The 25,627-nt window shown below is 38.2% G+C and overlaps 1 protein-coding gene across 1 annotated transcript; it reads right to left on the reverse strand.

Moving 5' to 3' along the window:
* Positions 1-2,385: 2,385 nt before the first annotated feature.
* On the reverse strand, positions 2,386-20,113 carry LOC584403 (condensin-2 complex subunit H2). Its single transcript, XM_030989363.1, has 16 exons — positions 19,960-20,113; positions 18,253-18,368; positions 17,396-17,553; positions 16,759-16,840; positions 15,890-16,041; positions 14,807-14,967; positions 13,824-13,910; positions 12,620-12,681; positions 11,790-11,919; positions 10,465-10,587; positions 9,500-9,627; positions 7,967-8,165; positions 7,121-7,188; positions 6,571-6,672; positions 5,820-5,990; positions 2,386-3,305 (listed from the first exon to the last, which is right to left on the reverse strand). Exons 2-16 carry the CDS (start codon positions 18,355-18,357, stop codon positions 3,159-3,161), a joined length of 1,875 nt encoding a protein of 624 aa, XP_030845223.1. The 5' UTR covers positions 18,358-18,368; positions 19,960-20,113; the 3' UTR covers positions 2,386-3,158.
* Between the last annotated feature and the right edge of the window lie 5,514 nt (positions 20,114-25,627).

Below are 25,627 nucleotides of genomic sequence, written 5' to 3' on the forward strand. Positions count from 1 at the left end.
GCATTCCAAACGGTGACACAAAAGGCCACTGAAATGCACCATTTTCGTTATGTAATAAAATTTAATGCCCCGATCTTTGTTATAAGTACCTCGTTACAAATTATTTCACTCACCTGTCACATATTATGGAGTCAGAAGGCAAATTGCATACATTAATTGTTGCTAGGTAGGACAAACATGACGGCTTATACTACCTAATAACACGCAATGTATACAATTCGCCTTCGGACTATTGAAATTCAATATTTGTAACAGGGGTGAATTAAATAATTTGTAACGAGGCACGTAACACAGAATTGTGCATTAAAATTGATTACATTACAAAAAATGGCCTATTGCATAAGGTAAATTTCCAGGAAGCCTTTGCTATTGTGTTCATAGTATGAACAATCGCACAATATACAAAAGTAGGTCAAATAAAACACCAAAGGTAAAGAAACAGAGATTTTATATACAATAGTTTATTACAGATCTGTTATATTTAAACATACCAGGCTTGTGCTGTGTACATAATATTCATAAATAATCAAATTCAAACATTGAAATGGTAACTGTCAACTAATACTTTGTGAGGAGTATTCCTGCTTTTGAGAAAAGGAATGATGATTGAATGTTTGACCCCAGAAGGAACAGAGCTGATTAATTTCCACTCAAATGATACGCCTGTTTATACCAGGCAAAGTATCAATGGTTTAAACTGCTGCTGGAAAGGAGGGGGGGGGGGGGGGGTAATTTGGGGAACAGTTTCTAGTTGTAATTACAGTTAACTCTGCATAACAAAAAGGTGAATCTGTTGAGTCGGCAAAAATAGTTTGACTCCTGCAAAATGCAACTTAGAAAGTGAAAATAATACATTTTGCAAATTTAGGTCAAACAAATTGATTAGACTTAAAGTATGTGCCCCCCCCCCCAAATTCACAAGTTCTTTTCTATCATTACATCTTAAATACTCCTAAAAGAGTGACCACTATATAGCTTTGCAATTTACAAATATATTTACATAATATACAAAAAGAAAACAAAAAACATGACATCATCATGTTTACAAAAATACTCTTCTTTGACACTTTTATATCAAACGTTGGAAATGGATAATATAGATTTTGGGGGTAACTCTTTAGACCACTTTGGATAAAGCACATGTACAAATGACCCCAAAATATCCAGAGATCTTTTAAACATGGAAAAGTCCCACTTCGTGCATTTTGGACTGATCACGGATTACTTTTGTTTTCCCTCTTGAAAAGAATATTTCCACTTGGGAATCATAGAATGTAACGCGGGTGCAAAACTGAATAAGGATAACATAGCTTTCATGAACACATACATGTATGCAGCATTCATCTCAATCAGTTTTACAGTATTGTACAAATTATCTTTTTTCTGCCTACACTAATATCATTAATTGCTGCTCATTGTTTGTGCCCAATGCCATTTAACTACTGGGCAACAAAAATAAGATCAATTCATCACCCTTTTGTCCCAGCTCTCATATTTGTCATTCTTCAAAACTGCATGGTTTTGCACACAGATGGGAATAGGATTAAGGAAGTATTTAGATTGCCCTCGCCTATTTGTCAATTCACAATGCACTCCTTGGGAAACTGAAAGTACTTTCCCTCGAGTAAAAAAGAAAGTAATTTTGAAATGTGAAACTCAGCATCTATCAAGTTATTATCTTCAGCAATGCAAACTCATTCACTTTTGTATTCATGAATCACTTTGTGTTAGGGATCTTAAAGATAAAGACCAGTTATGGCCATGCGATGGCATTGTCAAAGAAACGGTGTTGAGTCGATCAGAAAAGGTTGATCATCTAGCAGATAAGTATTTGTGTGTACTGCAAGGTTCTGGAATCATCAAAATGATAATAAATTTGGCCATGTCTTGGTAAGTTACAAGCATTGTACACAGAAAGATGTATATGGGACTACACGAACATGTGGCGTAAAAAATGATAACGCTCACAAATTATTTTTCACCTCTTTAAGCCTCACAATACAAAAAGACTTTGCAGATCTTGGCAATGTTGGGAAATGAATTCAAACAGAATTAAACAAAACTTTATACACCTGAATATTTTTAAAGGTACAAATACATGATATCTCCCAAAACAATGTTAGTAGAAACATTACAGCAGACAAATAAGCAACAAGATAAAGGTAATACACAGTCCGTTGTGAGTAAATGTGAGTTGTGCTTTTCTTTGAAGTCAATCTCCATGTGCAGTAGCCTGTAGGTTCTAAATTTATTGACACCAGACTTGGTGGAAATACCATTAATGGGTGTGCATGTCTCGCACCCAGCAAATCCGAGGTCCCATCGAGATATACCCCCTTGTCTCTCAGAGAGTCTTCGGGTGAGGAAATTGTAAGATGACTTTTCCATATGGGGCGATTGATGGAAAATGCAGAGCATTGCATAAGGCCTATTGGTCTGAAGGCTAAACCTGGTGAATGACATCTTTTATTAGGTAAACACTCAAATGGTGTCAAATTCCCAATGAGAGCCCACTACTATGCGTATTTAACTGTAATTTTCAGCAAGCTTTCCTTAGTTTGTCTATGTTTTGTTACTCTCAACAACCACCTAATGATAGTAAGTAGTTGATTTTACTTTTTTAGCAAATTCTCTCACCCTGGAATTCAATAACCAAACGTCAAAATAAAGGCATTATTGCCTGTGGCATAGAGTGTACAATATTACATTAATAATAATATTTTGCTTTTATTTAGCAATCCATCGACGAGGCCTGTAAGCGCTTTATTATTGCCCGGGCATCGGATTCAGACTTGCCCACACACAGTGTATGCGCATTCTCCACTCCCTGGGGAGCATTCCAGCCAGGTGCCATTTTATAGATTAAATTTCGCATTCTACCGGGTCCCCATTTAATACCTGGGTGGAGAGTGGCAAATGTAGATTTTGTCTTGCCAAAGGACGTAGTGCCAGGCTGGGAGTTAAATTTTACACGCATTTTAATGGGATGTTGGTGAATTTGTACTTATCACGTGACATTTTGGTGAAAACGACACAATGAAGTACACCATTCAGCAAGTCCTCTGTTGACAGCCACAAGGTGTTAACTCTGTGTAAAAGTGTATGAGTTAACACCCTTCGGGCTCTTGGAAGACGATATCTAATTCGGAGATGGCGCATCATTGCATGTTATCGTCTACAGATGGCGCTCTGTACTCGGCCATGTTCTCGTGATGTTGTTTCATGTTGAGCAGCTTGAGGGCCATAGTGTCCATGCCTTCGTCGCCGGGGCCTTTACTCGTCACTTCTACGTTGTAGTTGTTGGCCTGGGGTGAAGAGAGAGGTATCAAGGAGAAGTGGGGAGAAGGAGAGAGGGGGAAGGTGAGAGGAGGGAAAGGAGAGGAGAGAGGGGGAAGGTGAGAGGAGGGAAAGGAGAGGAGAGAAGAGGAAAGGAGAGAAAAGGAGAGACAAGGAGAGGAGAGAACAGGAGAGAAGAGAGGAAAGGAGAGAAAAGGAGAGAAAAGGAGAGGAGAGAAAAGGAGAGGAGAGAACAGGAGAGAAGAGAGGAGGAAAGGAGAGAAAAGGAGAGAAAAGGAGAGGAGAGAACAGGAGAGAAGAGAGGAAAGGAGAGAAAAGGAGAAGAGAGAAAAGAAGAGAGAAAAGGATAAAGAGAAAAAGGGAGAGAGGAGAGAAAAGGAGAGGAGAGAAGAGGTAAGGAGAGAAAAGGAAAGGAGAGAAAAGGAAAGGAGAGAAAAGGAAAGGAGAGAAAATGAGAGGAAAGGAGAGGAGAGAACAGGAGAGAAGTGAGGAAAGGAGAGAAAAGGAGAGAAAAGGAGAGAAAAGGAGAGGAGAGAACAGGAGAGACGAGAGGAAAGGAGAGGAAAGGAGAGAAAAGGAGAGAAAAGGAGAGGAGAGAACAGGAGAGAAGAGAGGAAAGGAAAGGAGAGGAGAGAAAAGGAAAGGAGAGAAAAGGAGAAGAGAGAAAAGAAGAGAGAAAAGGATAAAGAGAAAAGGATAAAGAGAAAAAGGGAGAGAGGAGAGAAAAGGAGAGGAGAGAAGAGGTAAGGAGAGAAAAGGAAAGGAGAGAAAAGGAAATGAGAGAAAAGGAAAGGAGAGAAAATGAGAGGAAAGGAGAGGAGAGAACAGGAGAGAAGTGAGGAAAGGAGAGAAAAGGAGAGAAAAGGAGAGGAGAGAACAGGAGCGAAAGAGAGGAAAGGAGAGAAAAGGAGAGAAAAGGAGAGGAGAGAACAGGAGCGAAAGAGAGGAAAGGAGAGAAAAGGAGAGGAGAGAAAAGGAAAGGAGAGAAAAGGAGAAGAGAGAAAAGAAGAGAGAAAAGGATAAAGAGAAAAAGGGAGAGAGGAGAGAAAAGGAGAGGAGAGAAGAGGTAAGGAGAGAAAAGGAGAGGAGATAAAAGAAGAGGCAAGAGTAGACAAAGGAGAGAAGAGGAAAGGAGAAATAAAGAAAGAAAAAAAAAGAAGAGAGAAAAGGAGAGGAGAGAAAAGGAGAGAGAAAAGGAGAGGAAAGAAAAAGGAGAGAGGAGAGAAAAGAGAAGAGAGAAAAAGAGAGAGAGTAGAAGGAGAGTCTATTATCGCATCAAAGTTGTCAATGACCACATAATAACACATAGAAACTGTTCAATAACTGAGGTGGCTGCTGTAAAAACCACAAAATATTCCAGGAATTTAGATTCCAAATAACTTCCTTAATGTTGCAATGCCATTTCCAATTCTTGATTAATTTGTTTGGTAGCTAAGTACTGTGAATTAAAAATACCTAATAACTGTGAGACTTGGAAAATTAATGAGAAAATTTGGGGGAATAAAAATCCCATGGCCCTGTAACAAACGGATTCCTATTAATTGTATCCCCCGGTATCTCCCCAAAAGTAATTGTTTCTCCTCCCATTGATGGTAACATTAAAAAAAATTAATAATTGTAACTATCGTAACTGTAAAAGTAGAAAAATTGGTACATTAATTTTCACAGATTTCACGCTAAGCTCTGCAAGCGCAAATTTTAGGACTCACAAAAATATAAGCATGACTTCTTACGCGTGTTTTGGCTGAATTGCATGCAACACGAATTTAAGAACGAGCGAATACGTTTTGGGGATGCTCAGCGCAAAATAATTAATCGTGCGAAAATAACAGAGTTTACAGTAGCTTATAACAGTTATTGTAACTTATTATTGATGAAAATTATGAAACAGGCCCCAAGATCTATTTCCTCATACTTTAATGATAACTTTTATGGAAAGTACTATCCCGTTGTACATGTACGTCTTCAGGAAATGTGCAATCACAGTGGTGAAACTAAAGGAATCAAATTTCTGGAATGACATTTCGGTGAACTTTCTGTGCGTCACTTGATATATGGGATCTTCCAATAACAAGAAGCCCTTGATTAAGCAGACTACAGAATAACAGACTCTAGAGATTAATTGCTAAGCATCCAACCATGTATTAAGGTCATGCCTCAGTCACACCTTCACGTATTTGGCTTGCGTTTTGCACGAACACAGACATAGGCAGTCATACCCAATAATGCGCAACTTGGCGAGCAAACTGTGCATTGAATCGTACCGCTATGAGCAACAGCGAACTATAGCATGGTCATAGGCAACCATAGGCAACCGCAGGTAGTCTTTATACAAGAGGCATACAAGCTACCTACAGCTAGATACCTAATAGTATGACTGCTACGTTCTAATTTGCCGCGTATTGCTGCGCACGGCTGCGTATTGATATACCCTGCATAGCGCAGCAATACGCAGCAACATACGCAAAGGTGTGACTGAGGCATAAGGTTGAGGTCAAGGGTTGGGTCAGGGTCAAACTCACCAACTGAAGCGTTGCAAGGAAGTAGCGGCTGACCTCATGGATCTGCCTGTCCTCCATGACCTCACAGAAGGTCGTGACCTTCTCTTTCTTCTGCGACTCCTTCTGGACCTTGTCCAACCTATCCAGGACAAACTTGCCGTACTGGTTGATGTCGAAATATGCAAATTTTTCCTGCATAAGACAAAATGAAAACATCAATGTTTTTTCCAAAAATGACAAAGAAACAGACAAACACTTTATAGTCCCATATTCCATATACCCAAGGTCCAAAACAATGTTTAACAAAAGGAAAACTTCAAGCCCAGATTAACCTTTATACTCTTTGATAGGTAATATTATATCCACATACTAAGAATCTTGCTCTACGATTGGTCAAAAGTAAATCATGTGATGAAAGATAGTTTGCCCATCATTGACGGGAGAAGAAAAGTTTGTTACACAGTGCAACGCACTTTCAGTGAAAATTATATACGTTGCGTATACGTACGTACTGCATGCACTTGCTAGCTTGTTAATTGATGACTTGCATGTTACTCTAGAATGACGGAAGAAGTGAAATGTTTCCGATATGGAATATAAAGCAAATAATCACCTTTTGGTTTCTGGCGATGGCAAACTATCACTTCCTCGGCGATCTGAATGTAGTAGGCTATCTTTCCTGAGATCGCCTCGGAAGTGATAGTTTGTCCCATCACCTTGACCGATAGTAATTATTTGCTTATTACTCTCTTAGTAAGCTACTATTTCTTACCTCTCTTGCTAGTACAGGTGTTATTCTATCCTCCCACTGCTGGACTCTCTTGGATAACTCAGTCATCTGGGCATACTCTGAAGCACTCGCTAGGTATGCTTCCTGTAAGGGCCAAAGGTCGGGTCAAAGGTTACATACATCAACAAGCACATCCACAACAAAGTAACAATATCTAGTAGGTACTGCATCAATGAAAGATTTTGAACAAAATAAACAAAAGTAACTTATACATTTACCTTTCTTGTAAAAACCCTTAAAACATAGCAGATGCTAGAGCAGAAAGTGCAATAAACTTCTGCTTGTCTGTGTCCATTTTCCTTGTATTATAACAGGATGGCCGATTCCACAGATTTTTTTCAAGAGGAAAACAAGCTTTTAAGTTTACGAATTGGCCACATGATGACAAGGTCAAATCTCTCTTCCCAATTTTAATTAAATATTAAATTGTTTTCAACCATTTTTTTCAGACCCATGTCTGATTTTGTTCATGGAAAAGAAAAAGTATTTGAAAATAGACAGGCTATTTCTCGGACAAGAAACGGATGCTTACCACATGTTTTCTAACAAGTTCTTCATAGCTGGTTACTATTGCATCCTGACTGTTCGCCATGAAATCATCTAAGAGAGAGAGACAAACAAAAAGGAAATGAGTGACAAGTTATATTCACATGAGAGAAGATGTAAACTACTACTGTTTTTCAATATGAGTATTTTGAGCAGAAGACAAGACTTTAATCACTCTCCTGGCAGGGTTGTTATCCATTTGTGTCCTAATATCAAAGGAGTGTATATTATATTTGATCCATGTTGATGGTAAGAACATCCTTTCTTTCTTTCTTGTATCCATCAAGTAATTAATCCATTTACTCATTTCAGGACGTTCCGCAGTTATGATCGTGTGCACCTTCGCTGTGCAGGGTCAGCTGATCAGCGGAGAGTTTCACAAAGACTAAGATCGACTTTAAGTTGGACTTGACTATGGCAGGCCATTCATGCCACTGGTTGCTCTCATCATTGGTCTCTCAATTATGATCTTTAGATACTATTTTTTCCTTCAATAATGAACTATCAAAAAATGTAAATTCTGTAGACTTGTGACCACGATTTGTACGTCCCTTGAGAGACCAATGCCAGTAAACGGTGAGAGCAAACAGTGGTATGAACAGCCTGCCATAGTTAAGTCCAACAGATGCATCAAGACTGGCTGCAGACAGAAATACTTGGCATACCATCACCATACAGAAGCCATCACGAGACCTCTGGACGGCATAAGTCAAGTCAAAGTCGATCTTAGTCTTTGTGAAACACTCCCCTGGTATTATAACAGGAACTCCAGGCGTTGTACATGATGAATACATAAATCAGTGTTCATCTTGAATATAACACTTTGACTCACCCTGTCCTCCTCCTCCTAGTCTATCTTCCTGGACCTGGTCCTCATCATCTACATCTTCAGGCCCGTCAAAACCAAAGTTATCTCCTCCATCATCCATCTCCGGGATCGCATCACCACCGCCGTTACCATGGTAATCCTCAGCCTCTGCAGCCTCCTGCATCTCTCTCTTGGCAAGCTCTTCAAACTTGCCCTGTTGAGCCTGAAATAAAAATGTCAAAGAGGAGGGTCAGTCATATTATTATTAAAGAGAAGGTTGACTTCTGGGAAAAGGTGAACAATAATTTGTGAGCATTATCATTGTATTATGCAAGTGTGCAAGAACATCAGATAAAAAAATGTCCCAGAAAAGCATGGCTCTTCATATTCTAAATATGGCATGTAACATCATAAAAATCGGGACAGATTGTTATGCCACATGATTGTGTAGTCCCATATACATCTTTCTGTGTACAGTGCTTGTAACATTACCAAGACTGGGCCAAATTTCTTATTATTTTGAGGATTCCAGAACCTTGCAGTACACACCAATACTTATATGCTAGATGATCAACCTTTTCTGATCGTTTCCACAGCGTAGTTTCTTTCACAATGTAATCGCATGACCAGAACTCAACTTTATCTATAAGCTGAAAAAAATCAATTTGTAATGCGACAGTACATTTGAATTAATAAAAAGATAAATAATAATAATAAATAGTGTGAAAGTACTACCCAGGTAGTAGTATACAGCAAGCAAATACAAGTTAGTTGCAAAATTGTTTTTTTTTTTTTTTATGGTATAACTCTTATTATCAAATTAACATTTACTTTACTTGTATTAAAGAGAACTGTTGCTGAGCTAGTGCCATGATCGTCCCTAGACAGTGTGTGCGCTCTATAAGTTTACACTATTATTTTATTATTAATAGAGAACAACTTATTCTTTTATTTTTTAGAGTACAACTTATTTTTCTATTTTTGATACAGTTAAATTTGTCTAATAATAATAATAATACTAATAGTGGGTTCTTGTATAGCGCTCATGTCAGTCAGATTTGACCCTCCTGGCGCTCCCGATTATTACCCTGGCTTTAGCACGGCTGCCATACGGCGCTCTAGCATTTCAAGGAATAAATTCCTACCAGGTACCCATTTACTTCACCTGGGTGGAGTGTGGCAAATGTAGATCAATGTCTTGCCAAAGGACATTAGTGCGGCGGCGGGACTCGAACCGCGGACCTTGTGATCGACAGTCCGGCGACGTATCCACTCGACCACAACACCTAAGTGGCCAGCTCTTTATCAGGCCACCCATCTAAAGCGGTCACATACAGTATATGTTGTCCTCTTCTACGAAGAAAGAAGTGTTTTCCAACCTGTCCAGAAAGGCCACATATCTACATTGGTCACTTTTTCCTTGAGTGGCCTTAGAAGATCAAATATTTTTCCAGTCAAAATTTGAAGTTATAAAAATGTGTTTGTCCATGACCTAATTGCGGTTTAAAGAAAAATCAAAGAAAAGGGAAGAAGAAAAGAGGGAAAGAAAATACTCACCAATCGTCTTTTCTCTCTCCTGCTGGTGTCCAATTGTTTCTTATATTCTGTGTAGTAGAGGTATTCAAACTCTTCATGGTATGGTAGCTTTAAAGGGTTGCTTGGAAGCTTGGACGCGTGTGAGAAATCTAGGAGAGATTTTATTTTAAAAAATTGTATTTTTTGTATTTTTAGAATTTCAAAGTCCATGATTGAACTATGTGAATGAATTTTGATAGTTTTTATCTCAATTTTCTGCATTACTGAATATTTCTTGCCATCTCCCCTCATCTGTAATGATCAGGTACCCTTTGTCTGTCTGTCTCTCTCTCTCTTTCGGTCTCTCTCTTTCGTCCCCCATCTCTCTCTTTCATTCTCTCTTTCTTTCCTCTCTCTTTGTCATCACTCCAACTCTCCCTCTCCTACACCTCTCCCTATCTCTTTCTTTTTTTAACAAAAATTTGAATTTGATCAATGAGTTTTTATGAAATGTCTATATGTTTGATTATTGATTTATGTCATATTTTGTGTTATTTCAATTTGAATTGCAATTGTATCGTATATGTGAAAAGGATCGTAATTCAGCCATTGGCTGCGATGATTTTTTTAATAAAAACCATTTCTATCTATCTATCTATCTATTCATTGATCAAAGACACTTATCATGGGCTATATTTGGGAGTTTAACGCCATATGGCTATTTACCCGATAAATGGTGTCATCAATCGCAGAGTGTGGACTTCAAATGTATGACCAATCCCGTCTTATTAAATGCATATATACCATCCATCAAGTTCAGAAGAATCCCATTATTATAAATTTGACTTGAATGTATGGTGACGTTGTATGGTCATTTTCATGAAAACCTTTGAGAAATATTGACGAATCTCATGAGGACTTGAGGGAAATTTGCGAGGCGTCCTAACCAAAATGACCTAGCACTACATTTAAATAAATAAGTACATCACTACATAAGTGAAACTTACAAGCTTTGTTGATGAATTCTACGATCGGACAGAGTTCTGCTTTCTCTTGGGCCGGCTCCTTTTTTCTTTTCCGGCCCTTCCCACCATTCTTTGTCATCGATGCTGGAATCTTGAAACACTTTCCTACATGGAAAAGAAACAATAACTCTTATTATTTGTTATTAACATTGTTTTTGTCTTGTTTTGTCCTGTCATGTCTTTTTGTTTGTCTTGTCCTGTTATGAATTGTTTTTTGTCTTGTCTTATCTTATTATGTCAGTTTCCTATCCTTTGTGTCCCGTTTTGTCTTTTTTTTTTCTTTTTGTATATTTTGATTATTTAGATACTTAAAAATGATTTATGAAAATAATGTTCATATTATATTTATTCTTGGGAACCTACAAAAACAAGCTATGCTTTCCATTAGGTTCCTGTTTCATTTCATAATTTCGATCTTGCTTTGCTTTCCAGATCAAGTTAGAGAGAGAGAGAGAGAGAGAGAGAGAGAGAGAAGAGGGGGGGGGGGGGGATAAAATGGAGAAGAAAGAAGGAAAGAGATGGAGACTTATATTCGGTATAGAATGAAGAGATATAGAGAATGCAAAGATTATGGGAGGAAATTGCAATGGGGTGAGAGAGAAGACAGAGACAATACAAACAACTAGACTACTTAAAATACAGACAGAGAACAAAAATGGACAGATGAAAATAATAGATATGGGCAGGCTTAAAATGAATAGGGAAAGAAGAAAAAAAAGGAGAGAAGAGTGAAAGAAGAAGTAGAAAGAGAGACAGATAGAGAGACAGAGAGAGAGGGAGAGAGACAGACACAGATAGAGACAGATAGAGAGAGAGAGACAGAGAGACAGACAGAGAGACAGACAGACACAGATAGAGACGGACAGAGAAAAACAGAGAGACAGACACAGATAGAGAGGGAGAGAGACAGACACAGATAGAGACAGAGAGAGACAGACACAGATAGAGAGAGACAGAAAGACAGGCAGACAGAGAGACAGACACAGATAGAGACAGACAGAGAAAAACAGAGAGAGAGACAGACACAGATAGAGACACAGAGAGAGAGGGAGAGAGACAGACACAGATAGAGACAGAGAGAGACAGACACAGATAGAGACAGAGAGAGAGACAGACACAGATAGAGACAGACAGAGAAAAACAGAGAGAGACAGACACAGATAGAGACAGAGAGAGAGACAGACACAGATAGAGACAGACAGAGAAAAACAGAGAGAGAGAGACAGACACAGACAGAGACAGAGAGAGATAGAGAGAGAGAGAAAGGAAGAAAAGAGAAGGATAGAAAGGGTGGAGGATGGACCTACCTTTCTTGTATGGTTTAGATACCACTCCTTTGCTATCATGAGGATCGAGAGGTTCCCAGGGGTCAACAAACTCTTTGATTGGCTTGATGGGGGCAACGACCCTTGCCCTCAACGCTCTCTTCTCTTCAACCTGTATTAAATGCAAACAAGGGAAATTAAGTAGACTAAGGGTCATGTGACACAAGCTTCAACAACAATCGTTCATTGGTCAATATACAGTGAAACCTGTCTATTAAAACCATCCAAGGGAGATAAGAAAAGTGGTCTCTGTAGGCAGGTGGTCTTTATGTACAGGTTCCTTTAGTACACGTTTCAATGAGAAACCATTTTCAAGGGAAACAAAAATGTGGTCTTTGTAGACAGGTGTTCACTAAAGCAGGTTTGACTGTACTACGCTAACCAAATTCTTAAATAAATTTGTATGAAAGCAGGAAAAATAAGAATGAACAGAATAACAAAAGTTTTAAATAAATCAGATCAATAATAAGAAAGTTATGAATATTTCAAATATGAGATCACTAAGTCTATGTGATTCTCAAATTGGCAGTTTGGTCAGTGGAATATGATGTAGTCTTGGATAACTCTCCCGTTGTGGAGTGCGCCTGTAATCCAGCTAACAATGGAAGTTACAAACTGATTTAGCCAAGGACGCAGGTTCGAAACTGAGTCACGTCTTTCGGATGGTGACATTTAAAGGTCGGTCCCCAGACGTTAATAATAATTTCTGATTGATACACGTCTGTAAAAACCCAATCGCACACACGTTTGTCAGGCTCAAACTAATGATAAGAACGGTAGTAAAGGTGAATAAGTGAGTGGATGAAACTGACCTGCATGGGCTGTTGCTCCTCAAACGAGTCATCGAAAGGCATCCCCATCTCAACATCATCAGCTGCATAGGAAATTAAGATCAAGAAAGAATGACTATGAAATGAAATGAATCTATGTATAATTTTTCAAGCTAATATATTTATATGTTACAAAAATTATGTTTGTCATTATTTTGAGGGATCCACATTTTACAAGCTCTGCTCTTCAGTGGATCTGTGTATAAACTTAAAAAAATGAAAAATAACTATTATACTGGATGATTATGTATACTTTCTATTTTATAACTTTAAACCATGTAAAATGTATTATATTATTAAATACTGAACTGTATGTCTGATTTCTTGTCAAAATCAATGTTCTGTTGGAAATGAAAAATAAAAGTGAAACTGAAACTATGCTACAGTGAAACCTGTATATAAAAACCGCTCAGGGAAACAAGCAAAGTGGTCTCGATAGGCAGGTGGTCGCTAAAGCAGGCTCGATTGTATTAAGGGTAGGAGAAATATGCCTGTACTCTTAAGTTTCTATACATTGGGGAAAATAATCACACCAACATTTTTCTTGAATTACTTTGTCTGTTGGGACCCAGACCCTGTTTCATAAAACTTTTTACCAATACCAAATGCTATGATTCTATGACAAATTTGCTCTCAGCCAATCAAATGCAAGGATTCCAGTAGCTTATTGTAACTTGTATTGATAACAAATTTTGTGAAACAGGGACCAGAAGGGTGTTAACTTAAGTATACGAGTCAACTCAATAACAGTGAAAATATGAGGGGGATATTGGGTGGTATTCCGGTAGCGCGTACTAAGTTAGCGCGTGCTTAGTTAGTTCACACTTTTATGGAGTGCCTGTTGTGAACTAATTTACCCTGAACAGATTATTTTAATCCTCCAATGAAAAGTGTCCAAAAAGTTAATTTTGCACTGAAATGGAAAGAAATAGATAATATGAGTATGAACTGAATTTCAACAAAGTCTTTGGTAGATTATCTTTGTCATGAATATTTAAGGAGGAAGATGAAACCTAGCATTCCATAGAAGTGTGAACTAAAATTCTTGTTTAATCTGGACTTAGTCCCGGCTTAACTTATGAGAATACCACCAATTGAATATAGCAATTCGTCTGTACAGTAGTAGCTACACATATTGATGTCGGTGACATATCCACTGATTAAAAACATTTGACCTATGACCTACCACTAATGTCATGCTTAGGAATGTCATCGTCGATGTCATCTGGAATCTCAGGCAGGACGTTGTCATTCTTCTCTGGACTGAAGGCAGCTATGGAGAAAAATGAGAGAAAAAATGATTCATTAGGAAACATTAGGCAAAAATATAGGCAGATATCAATCATTCATATATATCAATTTTAAATTGGTGACAATTTGTTGGATTCTGCAACAGTGATCTTTATATCATGCTTCAAGGTTACTTACATGTACAAAATGTTGACAGGATAACTCTACACTACGGCTAACTCTGCTTTATTTCTTTTTCACTCCTCATTATTCTCATCACTGTAATCATTATATAATAAATTATAAATGCTGTATTTTCATTGACTTAATAAAACATACAACAACCAAATAAAACCCTCCGCTTTGAAGTTCAATTAGGTTACAAGAGCTCAAGTGCTAGCTACACACCAAGGGGGACAGTTTCCCCAACCCATCATATGCCTAGGTTCATTGACATCTCTTTGAAACGCGTGATAAGTCAATATCATATATTTCTACCAAATGTCCACAAACTTTGATGACGATCTTGTGAAACTGGCCCCTCACCTAAATGTTACCTAAATAGCCCTAGATATTCAGGTTGTGTAGAATTTCACTTCAGGAAATTTTCAAAAATCACTACTTTGCATAACATTATCGAGAATTGAAAACTGTTTTTTAAAAGATATACTTCATGCAAAATTCATAACATATTTGCGATGGAGTTGTTTATCGGGTATAATACGACTACGGACAACACGACCGCAGCAGTCATGTACGCGAACATACGCGAAACCGAAGCCTGGGGTGAATGTTGAGATAAAGTTGCTGACTACAGTTAATCAAGTCCATTCGTTTATGTACAGTTATACAAAAGAAGACGTAGATGGCGTTAACCAGTATTTGCCAGGCTACACTCCCTTTAAAAAAAATTGACATGGCCCCTGAAAGGAAACTCACCCTTGAGTATGAAGTTAGCCGGTGTAGACGAGGGATGTCTCATCATGGATTGCTCTAGGAGGGACAGGTGGGAGGGGTCTATGAGGAGGGCTCGCGAGGAGTGGAACATGGAGCTGTTGATCCGGAAGTCTCCCTTGTAACCCACCGTCTCACCCTTACGGCTGAAACAAAACGATACACAAAATCAAAGATGATAGTAATAATACAGTAGGTTTACGGCTGCACCATGTGAGAGAGAGGGGGAGGATCGGGGAGTCCTGAAAAGGACTGTCTGTAATCTTTCTTTCTTTCTTGAGTGTGTAGTCCTGAAAAAGACTATTGGTAATCTGTCTTGAGCTTATAGTTCTAAGAAGATCTATAGCGCCGGTTGGAGAGGATGGGTAGTACTAATACCTACATTTATATTGTGCACAAAACCATCGCAGGGGATGCTCAAGGCGCCTAGAAAGTACTATTATTACCCTAGCTTTAGCCCAGCTGGCCTAAGGCCCTAAAATTGGTTCAAATGGACCTATTGGAAGCATATGTGATCCTACAATATTCAGTGATCGTTGTCGCGGTTGAAAGCGAGCTTTAAGTTATGAAATTGTAAATAATTCACTCTTTATGTTGTATAGCTCCCTCTCAAGGTCATATTAATTACGCTATAAAACAATGATTCTTGACTAAAATCGACTGATTAGCTATTCCCGTTTGGAAATTATATATCACAACTACATATACTGAGATTTTCATGGTCGCAGCTAACATTGTACGGCCGTAGGCGCTATTTGAAATGTATCATAATTTACCCCACTGGGAGCACCGGTAAATTTTTATATTAAATTTTTCTCGAAATCAGAAGTGTTTTTAGGAGCTACATTTTCTAGTGCTTATAATACATCCACAGGGGCATCCAAATATATCAAAATTGTAAAGAATCACTACCATCCAATTTTCAAAATTTCCCAAAACTTTGAATTACCTTTAATGCATACATTTATTAGGTACAAATAATATCAAGTTAGAAGGGACTATGGTTAAAAATTATAATCCCTCTAATTCTACACCCTTAATGGGCAATGGACTATCCCTTTCACTAACTTTGTCAATGGGATCCCTCTGTCGGCACCTTCCACTTTGAGTAGTGATAGGGGTGTTTGTGCTAGGAGGTGCCCAGTCATGTTGTGATTGCGCTCATTTTCTTCCTTTAGGTCAATGTTCTTTGCCACTGGGAGATCATCTAATGATAAAAACTAACGTTTGGAAAAAGAAGAGAAAACTAAAATTAGATAATGAAAACTCAAATGGAAACATTCAATTTCACAATGAAATAATATACACATATATTGACTGCTGTGAGGGGCACAGTTAAAACTATCACCCAAGGTAATCTTTAAACGGTACTGTGGCCTGAGACGTAGTCGAGAGGCATCCATAGTGTAGTCTCGCAATCACAGAGGAGCTATACTTTTAGCCATGACCCAAAAACTGGGCAGTCAATATTCCATTGATATACCACATTCCTTGTGTCAATTTACAAGCAGTAAAAACACTTCAACAAACACATGCCTGTCAAAGCATCGAGTTGAAGGGTATTTACAAGTCAAAGGGCGTTGCGTGTGTGACATTTCAAGCATCCATTGTTAAGTTCATCCTGAACCATTGTATGAAGATTTAATCCTGGTCAAAATATTTCGTTAATTTGTCAAGTAGTCAGTAGCGTTCATATGCATTATTTAATAGCCCTCGCATACTGAAATTCTTTGTAATTCCCACATAAATGTACAATTGCAAAACTTATTCCACATTCCTAATTTCTCACTATTTCAAATTTCAAAATTAGTCCATATCTATCTCTGCAGAGCTCTGAAAGACTGAACTCAAGATGATAATACCACCTCTGATGAAATCATACTTTTTTATATAAGGATAAAAAAGGTACAAAAAGTGTTTTCTATACCGTTTCTCACCTCAATCTCATTCTTTTTAAATGCAAACGATGCGTCTGTGTCCTTTCCTTCTGCATCAACCGAACAAGCCTGCGTCATTTTTCTATGTAAACAAATAAGGTAATCAAGTAAATAAACAAACACATGACTAGTATGGGGCTAACGAATTGCAGTGAGAACAGCATGAATTTTCTTAATCCAGGATAGGCGCTTAGTACAGGAGTAAAAAGAGCATGTGTGAAAAGCCAAACAAATTAGTAAGTTAGAGCTATGATCAGATCAGATAATCGGGAGGGAAGTCTGATAAAATCTTTTGAAAACCTGCCTCAAAAAATTACCACAATTTGACAACTTTGAGCACTGTAATTCTACCTGACATCACTCATAATTGGGATTATTTTGTAATTTGGTGTTGTTGTACACCATGTCTGTTGATGCTTAGTGCCTTTTCATGCTTCCAAATTTATTTTTAAAAATCGTCTTTTTGTGGGTATACATTTTTTTTCTTCATTGCTATTTGATCTTCCCGTCAGTTTTCATTGACCAGCGATCGGATTTGATCATCCGATTTATGTAAAATCTAAATTGATCGGCCCTCGATCCATTTACCTGTTACATGGTTAGTTGTGCCTGCAAATGATTTACACTAGTGACTTACTTTTTACTCGCGAGCAGGTCTAGTGTCTGGTAGACCAAGGCATAGAGGTATTCCACCTTCTTGCTGTAGATACAGGCCGTGCCTTGGATAAGGAGTGCAGCTTCAGCAAAGTTCATGGTGGTGGAACCCCCGTCAAAGCTGATCACTATTGCCTCCATCTAGGATAGAATCAATGAGAATTTTTCACTCGTAATAGTTTACAGATTAATTTACAAAAAGATATAATCTGAATCAAAGACAATTATGGTGGTGGAACCCCTGTCGAAGCTGATCACTATCCTCTATCTAGGATAGAATCAGTGAGATATGAAATGAAATTGGAAATTGAAATTATGGTTTTATTATGATTTTATTTGGACATTTGTTTTTCACTCGTAAAAGTTTACAGATCAATTTACAAAAGAAAAAAATCATAATATAACCATAGAGCACAGACAAAGGGAGGATTCATCTTCACGGGGAGGGAAAATGCATGTATGCCCCACCATCCAGTACTCCCCTTATCCACACTATGGACCAACAGTTAGAAGTACAACTTACCTCTCTGCAGCAGATTTTTTTTTTTAATTGGCCGTTTGCCATGTTATGTCTTACCAAGCATTAAAGCCCATCTGTACTAGTTTGGCTAGGTGAGGACAGGTGGCTATCTCATCAACTCAGCTCTTAATTAACATAAGAAAAAGAGGATCATGGGGGACCAATGGTCACTGATTAGGCATTGTTTTCTTTTTAGAGGGAGCAAGTAGCTACCACTACTGTAGTAAAGTAGGCCTTTAACTTTAAGAGGGGAAAGTTCGTTTTAACTCCCCCCCCCCCCCCCTCCCCCACACACGCAATAAAAAGGACCGCAGCCATACCTCAGTAACATAGTCCTCTAGATGGGATGCTATATCCACCTCCCAGTTCTTAGCTAGATCCCTGATTGGCTGGAGCAGATGGGCAAACCTCGTGTCCGATTCCATTGTGCCTGGTGCTGCAAAGAGAAACACGTTGGAGAGTTCACTAACAGCTTTGTTCGAACATGATCAGGGTTAAAAATATATCTTTTTTTTTCTTCTTTAAAAATATAGGCCTAGACTACATAGATCTATCATTCAACATAAATTTGGTTTCTTTGTTAATTTTATTGTATTCTTATTAGTCTATCTGCAATGAATTTCGCACATGATCAGGGTTAAAAATAGATCTAAAGTTAGATCTAAAAGTTAGACCTAGAGTAGAGTCTCCGGTTTGCGGCATCGCCCGGTTTGCGGCCAGGGGTATTTGTTTCAAAAATAAAATGAATATGACTCGATAATAATCATTGAAACCTACCGTGGATTCCACGGTAAGTTCTGCTTTGCCGAAAATGTCCGTAGCAGGTGCTCCTATCGGTACGGAGTATCCGTCAGCGATGTCGGAAATCTACGGCACCAGTCGCCGATGAAAATTCCAGCAGGTGCTAACTTTTAAGTTAAGAGATCGAGGCATGACTAGATCAATATTGTAGCTCTATTTGTCCGATATTTGTCCGATTGGAGGTGAAATTTGATGTTTTTGTGGAAGCATGATGGCTGTGGTCTGTCTCCTATCGCAGATATTTTGATTGTGCCACCGCATGGCTAGTTGCATGGGGTGACCGCAAACCGGCACATAATTACGTGTTTTTCTGGTTTGCGGCGGGGGGTGTTAATACACACATAACATGCGGGATCGTGTATGATGGTATGTGTGCTGATGTGTGTACCCCCTATGACCCGATAGTTTCTAGTAGTACGTACCCCCGTATGGGATGATCCATTCGAGGAAAAGGTGAAATTGTTTAAAACTTCACAAATTTACCGTAGCAACAGATAAACATGAGAATTTGGGTTACCCGTAGTAATTTGGTACATGCTTTCATCGTGACGTAGCGCATAAAGCTTTGTGACGTACGCGTGCCGCAAACCGCTACTGCGTTCCCGCAAACCGGGGAACTCGAAGCATTTCGAAACATGGTCAATGCTGACCACGCTGTGGGTCAGTTTGGTTATTTGTGACTTCTATTTAATAAGTAAGTATATGGACTCTTTATTGAGGGTATTGAAGTATTCTGTGAGTATTCCAATAAAAATAGAATCGGCAGTTCCCGCCGATCGGCCGCAGACCGGAGCCACTACTCTAGACTTCTAGATAGAAGATCTAGACCTAGTACTAGTAGGCCTAGACTAGACTAGTTCTAGACTCTATATCGACCTCATTATCTTTTTTTTTCTTGTTTAAAAATATAGACTACATATATCATTCAACATAAATTTGCTTTCTTTGTTAATTTTATTGTATTCTTATTAGGTCTATCTGCAATGAATACCCTTTTAGAGTCTACATGTTTTTATGTATTTCAAATTTTTTGGCTGGATATTGGTAGCCGCTACCGCAGCTGATGACGAGCGCCCCGATGATTCGGGCGGCAATCACAGCAGTAAGTAAGCCTTCACTCACTGACTCAGTCTCAGCTGCGCCACTCTCTAGCTCTCGGCAAAGCTGTTCTTTTTCCTGCATTATAAAAGAACGAAATAATATCTTTGAGCAAAATGAAAACTTACGATCTCTAGACGATGAAGCAAAACAGGTGGACACTGGACAGATCCCTTTTTCTGTGAGGAGATGCAGTTCAATGTAGGCTAGTGTCAAATTTGTCGCTGCTTGTTTTCGAAATCAAGACGCCATTTTCTTCGAAAAATCGCGCGCTGGCGCTTACTTAGTCTGTATACCAGGAAAATATATATTTTTCAAAAAAATATTCTAATGAGCAATAAAAAATGTGAAATAAATGTATAAAATATCGAATGTTTATTAATTCCAAGTAAAGAATGAATTTATAACTTGATATAAAAAGGTGTTCTTCATAGTTATTACCCCTCCGAAGATTCCCCAAGGAGTTTTCTTATGAACCTATTTCCCCCTTCATCAGTTTCGAAAATACTATTTTGACTTGTAAACGTCTACACCTCAACGTGAGTGGCGTAAATATTCACAACTGAATGATGTACACGCGAATAAAAATAAAACAGCAACAACATGAATATCCAAGCGCAAGAAAAAGACCAACAAAAATAGGGGAGGGTGGGGTAGCTAGGGCATAGGGGCGAAATAAAACTTAAAGTTCTACGTCATGTGAATTATTATGTAGTGTAGTGCCAGGCGCGGATCAAGGAGGGGGGCGAGCAGCCCTCGGCCCCCCTCGCCCCCGCCCCCCCCCCCCCCGCAAAAGAGAGAGATCGAGAGAGAGAGAAGGAAAAGAAGGGAAAGAAAGAAGGAAAAGATGAGATAAATGAGATAATGCGTACATGTCAGGGCCCGCGAAACGGCGGGGATCGGGAGTATATAGCTCCCTCCCCCCCCCCCCCCAACTTTTTTGAAAAAATATATTAAAGAGATATAAAGAAAGAGAGCAAGAAAGAAAAAATAGTTAACTGCCAGTGTCACAAAATAAGGAGGTATCAAAATATGCTCATCTGACGGTAATCAATGCCTAAAACCCCTGATTTCAAGGGGGCTCCGCCCCCTGGACCCCACGCCAATTAGTGTCCAGCCAGTGTCACAAAATAATAAGGTATCAAAAAATGCTCATCTGACCGTAATTTAAAGCCTAAAACCCTTGAGCTTCCGGGGGCTCCGCCCCTGAACCCCACGCCAATTAGTGACCTGCCAGTGTCATATTTTGATACCTTATTTTGATACCTTATTGTGACCTGCCAGTGTCACAATAAGGTATCAAAATATGCTCATCTGACCGTAATTAAATGCCTATAACCCCTGAGCTTCCGGGTGCTCTGCCCCTGTAGTGGTGTATCCAGGGGGGCGGGGGGCCGGCCCCCCTCCCCCTGGGAAAAAAACGTGTAAAAACATGTGATTTCTACCTTTTTCTTTAAATTTTCGAATAATTCCCCCCCCCCTAAAAAAAAAAAATCCAACCCCCCCCCCCCCCCCCCCGCTTCTTCAGCGGTTGGCTGAGTCGTTGCGATATTTTTGGGGGGAGCAAATTTTCGGGAGCAAAAAAAAAAATAGTGATCACTACCTTCCCCCCCCCCCCCCCTCCCCTTTTTTCGGCCGGCGCGATTTTCAAATCTTGGGGAGCAAAGAAAAAGACCCTAAGGCGGACCCCTGGACGCTAATCTGACGGTAATTTAATGTCTAAAACCCCTGAGCTTCTGGGGGCTCCGCCGGCTGGACCTCACGTCAATTAATATCCTGCCAGCGTCACAAATAAGGTATAAAAATATGTTCATCTGACCGTAATCAAATGCCTATAACCCCTGAGCTTCAGGGGGCTCCGCCCCCCTCGACTCCACCATGGGCCCTAAGGCGGGCCTCTCAATGCATATCTGACCGTAATTTATTGTCTTAAACCCCTGAGCTTCCGGGGGCGGACAAGGTATATCAATTATGTTCATCTGACCGCAGGCGCGTAGCCAAGGGCCCCCCCCCCCAAAAAAAAAGAGAGAGAGAGAGAGAGAGAGAGAGAGAGAGAGAGAGAGAGGAGAGAAAAGGAAGAGGACGTAGAAAGAAAAAGGAGCAGACAAAGAACATTTTGAAATTCAGACAAGGATTAAGAATCATGAACGGTACAACGAATCGTCTTCTTTCTCTCTATTCATTTAATGAAACGTCAAAGCGTACGCGCTTCGCGCAGGAGGGGGGACGAAATTCAGACAAGTATTAAGAGTCGAGAACGGTACAACGAATCGTCTTCTTTCTCTAATAGTTTAAGGAAACTTAAAAGCTTCGCGCAGGAGGGTGAAAACTGAATTCAGACGAGGATTAATTAGGAGTCGATAATCATTGCCGAATCATCTTCTTTCTCCCATGATTTGATGAAACGTAAAAGCCCCCTCGCTTGTTCGCTATCGCCCCTCACTAAAATAAGATCCTGGATAAGGTGAAAACTGAATGCAGACGAGGATTAATTAGGAGTCGAGAACGGTACAACGATTCGTCTTCTTTCTCCAATGATTAAATGAAACGTAAAACCAGCCTGCATTAAACTGCTATGATGCTGACTAAGTCGATGAAATAATTCGTATATTTGTGTCGTCGAGGAAATTTTGCAAGTACTTTAGAGTTTATAGGAAAAACAATTTAGCCTTTGGCCCCGGGTTTATTGGGTTAAATTTGTAAATATTGGGAAATTTGATTTTGTCGGTAATTGTGGCTAGTTTTGTCGGTAATCGTTGGCCTTTACACCCCCCCCCCCTACAGTGAAAAAGGTCTATATAGCGACGCCCCTGGATGTAAGGCCTATTTCCTGTAAATCATTAATCATCTTCATCCTCTTAGTAGTATTCACATCTGTTGTCTTAGTTTTATTTTCCTCAACTTCTAGTCTATATTTTAACATAAACAAAAAATATTTGCTTAAATTTTTGTTACTACATTTTTATAACATTTATTTACAACACTCGCTGTATAAATTGCAAATAAAGCATAACGAAGTATTAAATTAATATCTGTAATATTTTCCTTTGCGTCATAAAAACCATATACAACAAAAATGGGTAGAAATTAAAAATTCTACCGAAGGAGTTACATAATAATATTTCAATAAAGTTCCAATATGGATAAATCTTTTCGCATTAAAAAAAAAATGTTTGTACCAGGTTTGGTACAGTAATAACACAAATCGTTTTCTTTGATTTGCCATTTGAATAAATTAACAGGTGTTTGTAAAATATTATACGTAAATTTAAAGTTGAATTGTATTAAGTAATTATCACGAACATATTTCAATTTAAGTAACAACAGAGAATCCCACTTAATACCAAAATTTGTCGGTAAAGTGTTGTTCCAGAAATCTACCGCCCTAAATTGTTTTGGGGTTAATTTTACGAGTTCCGTATAGATTTGTTTCACAGTAATACAGTGTATTGATAATTCAAAACTATTCAAATTCAAATTAGAATATATCATTGATTTACGTTTGTAATCTTTACAATCATAAACTTGTTTACCATATTTAATTTGCCTACATCTTTTTTGTATTGCGGTTCGTATTTTGGCATATTCACTCAACCATCTACCATCTACCATGATCGTAATAAATAAGTTTATCTTTCAATTCTTTGACCGTCAAAAATCTACTTCCTATCACTATACCCCCTAAAAATAATATACCTGACTTTATCAAATGTTTATACAACAATGCTTCTCCTTTAAATTTGATATCACAATTTAACCAATTCATTTCTTTCGTAACACTTCCATAAGTGGGTTGTATAATTTTTTTACATAATTTACTTGCTTTACTGTTAACAACGTATAAATTAAATCACAATAGAAATCAGGTATTTTTCCTCTATAAGAAGTCACATATTTTGGTAAACATTTACAATTCCTGATACTAATCCCTCCAATTTGTTCAATCCAATACTAAAATGAAATAGTCCATTTTCCTTTTTTTTTCATGGAGTTCTTTAAAACTCAGGAAGCTAAACAACCATTTTATTCTTAACGACATAAATTTTGTATGCATGTCAACCATATTCATGCCTCCATTTTGAAGAGTATCTATTATGTTTTCCTTTTTTCACTTTCGCTCTACTACCCCATAACATATAAAATTACTTTTCATACGCTTTTATCCATTCAATAGGGCACGATAAAACTTGAGTTTTAACATCAATTTTAAATCACGTGTCGATCACATATACATGGCCTGTCTAGAACCCCCCGTCCAGTTTAAAGACTATAATAAGTCCACTCCAAAAATAATTTGCTTCTAATAGATGCAAAAAAACAAGAGAAACAGAGCAAAACAAATTTGAGTGAAATCGGATAACTAATAAGGAAGTTATACATTTTTTGATAAAGTATGACAAAGTATGGAACAATGGAAATCACTACACAAATCGCCAATTCGGTTATCAGTTTGTGACGTCATGTCCTCACTATTTATCAATTGCTTTATATATTTTAATCCAATTAATTTTCCTTTTTATATGATTTGTATCATATTGCGTACATGACATTACACAAAATCTTTGATGAACTTTGAAGAATTGATATTATTTTCTGAATATTGTATCATAATTATTGAATTTTACATAAATAGTTTATCAAAATTCACATTTTCCATGATTTAACTGAACAAAAAATAACTCTATACTTTGGGCACCCACACAAAAACATATTACTATCAATATAACTTGGATGCTGGTGTGAAGGAATACGATTCTAATAGGGGGAATGGGAAGTTTATAATATAAATATAAAGAAAGCAATGAGTGGATAGTGAGGCAATGACGTCACAGACTCATGAGTGAGTTGCAATTTGTCTTGTGATTTTCAAAGTTGTTCATTTCATTAAGAATTCATTACTTTCTTTTTAGTTATCCGATTTTGCTCAAACTTGATTGGTTTGTCTGATTTTTCTGCTTTTATTGAAAGTAAGTTATTTTTGGAGTGGACTTGCCCTTTAAGATACAGTCGTCAGTAACCTTCACGGTTATTTCCGAGTCAAGACGACGCTAATCGCTTGGAATATCAAAATGGTGACCACAGGTTTTCCAGACACCTCCTAAACGAGGATTTCTTCTGAAGCCAAAACACACTCTACTTGAGGATTTCGCGTGTTTTTTTTCTCCCGAATTCACACCCCGGTATTTCAAAAAGTGTACTCCTATAAACAAGTATTGTAAAATTGTAATCCCTTGAGCATTTTGAAGTGCGTTTGGGATTACCATTTAAAGATGAAGTTGAGTACTGGTCATGCAATTGCATTGTGAAAGAAACGGGGTGGAACCGACCAGAAAAGGTTGATCATCTAGCATATAAGAATTTGTGTGTATTGCAAGGTTCTGGAATCATCAAAATGATAAGAAATTTGGCCAAGTCTTGGTAAAGTTACACTTGCACAGAAAGATGTATATGGGACTACACGAACACGTGGCGTAAAAAGCCGGCCCCCGATTTTTACGATGTTACATGCATATTTAGAATATGAAGGCATTTGAAGAGCCATGCTTTTCAGGGAACATGTCTTAACTGATGTTCTTCCACACTTGCATAATAAGAATGAGTAATGCTCACAAATTATTTTTCACCTCTTCCCAGAACTCACCCTTCTCTTTAAGTGGTTGACAATGTGAAATGAATAAAAAATTGCGCTTCTGATGATGTAGAAATTCACAATGTAAGAATTTATTTAAATAGAGAAGCAATAACATCAACCTGTATACTGCCAAATAATAATAATAATAATAATAATAATAATGA

The sequence above is a fragment of the Strongylocentrotus purpuratus genome, unplaced genomic scaffold (assembly GCF_000002235.5).
Source record: "Strongylocentrotus purpuratus isolate Spur 01 unplaced genomic scaffold, Spur_5.0 spur5_scaffold_18, whole genome shotgun sequence".
Classification (NCBI taxonomy): Eukaryota; Metazoa; Echinodermata; class Echinoidea; order Camarodonta; family Strongylocentrotidae; genus Strongylocentrotus; species Strongylocentrotus purpuratus.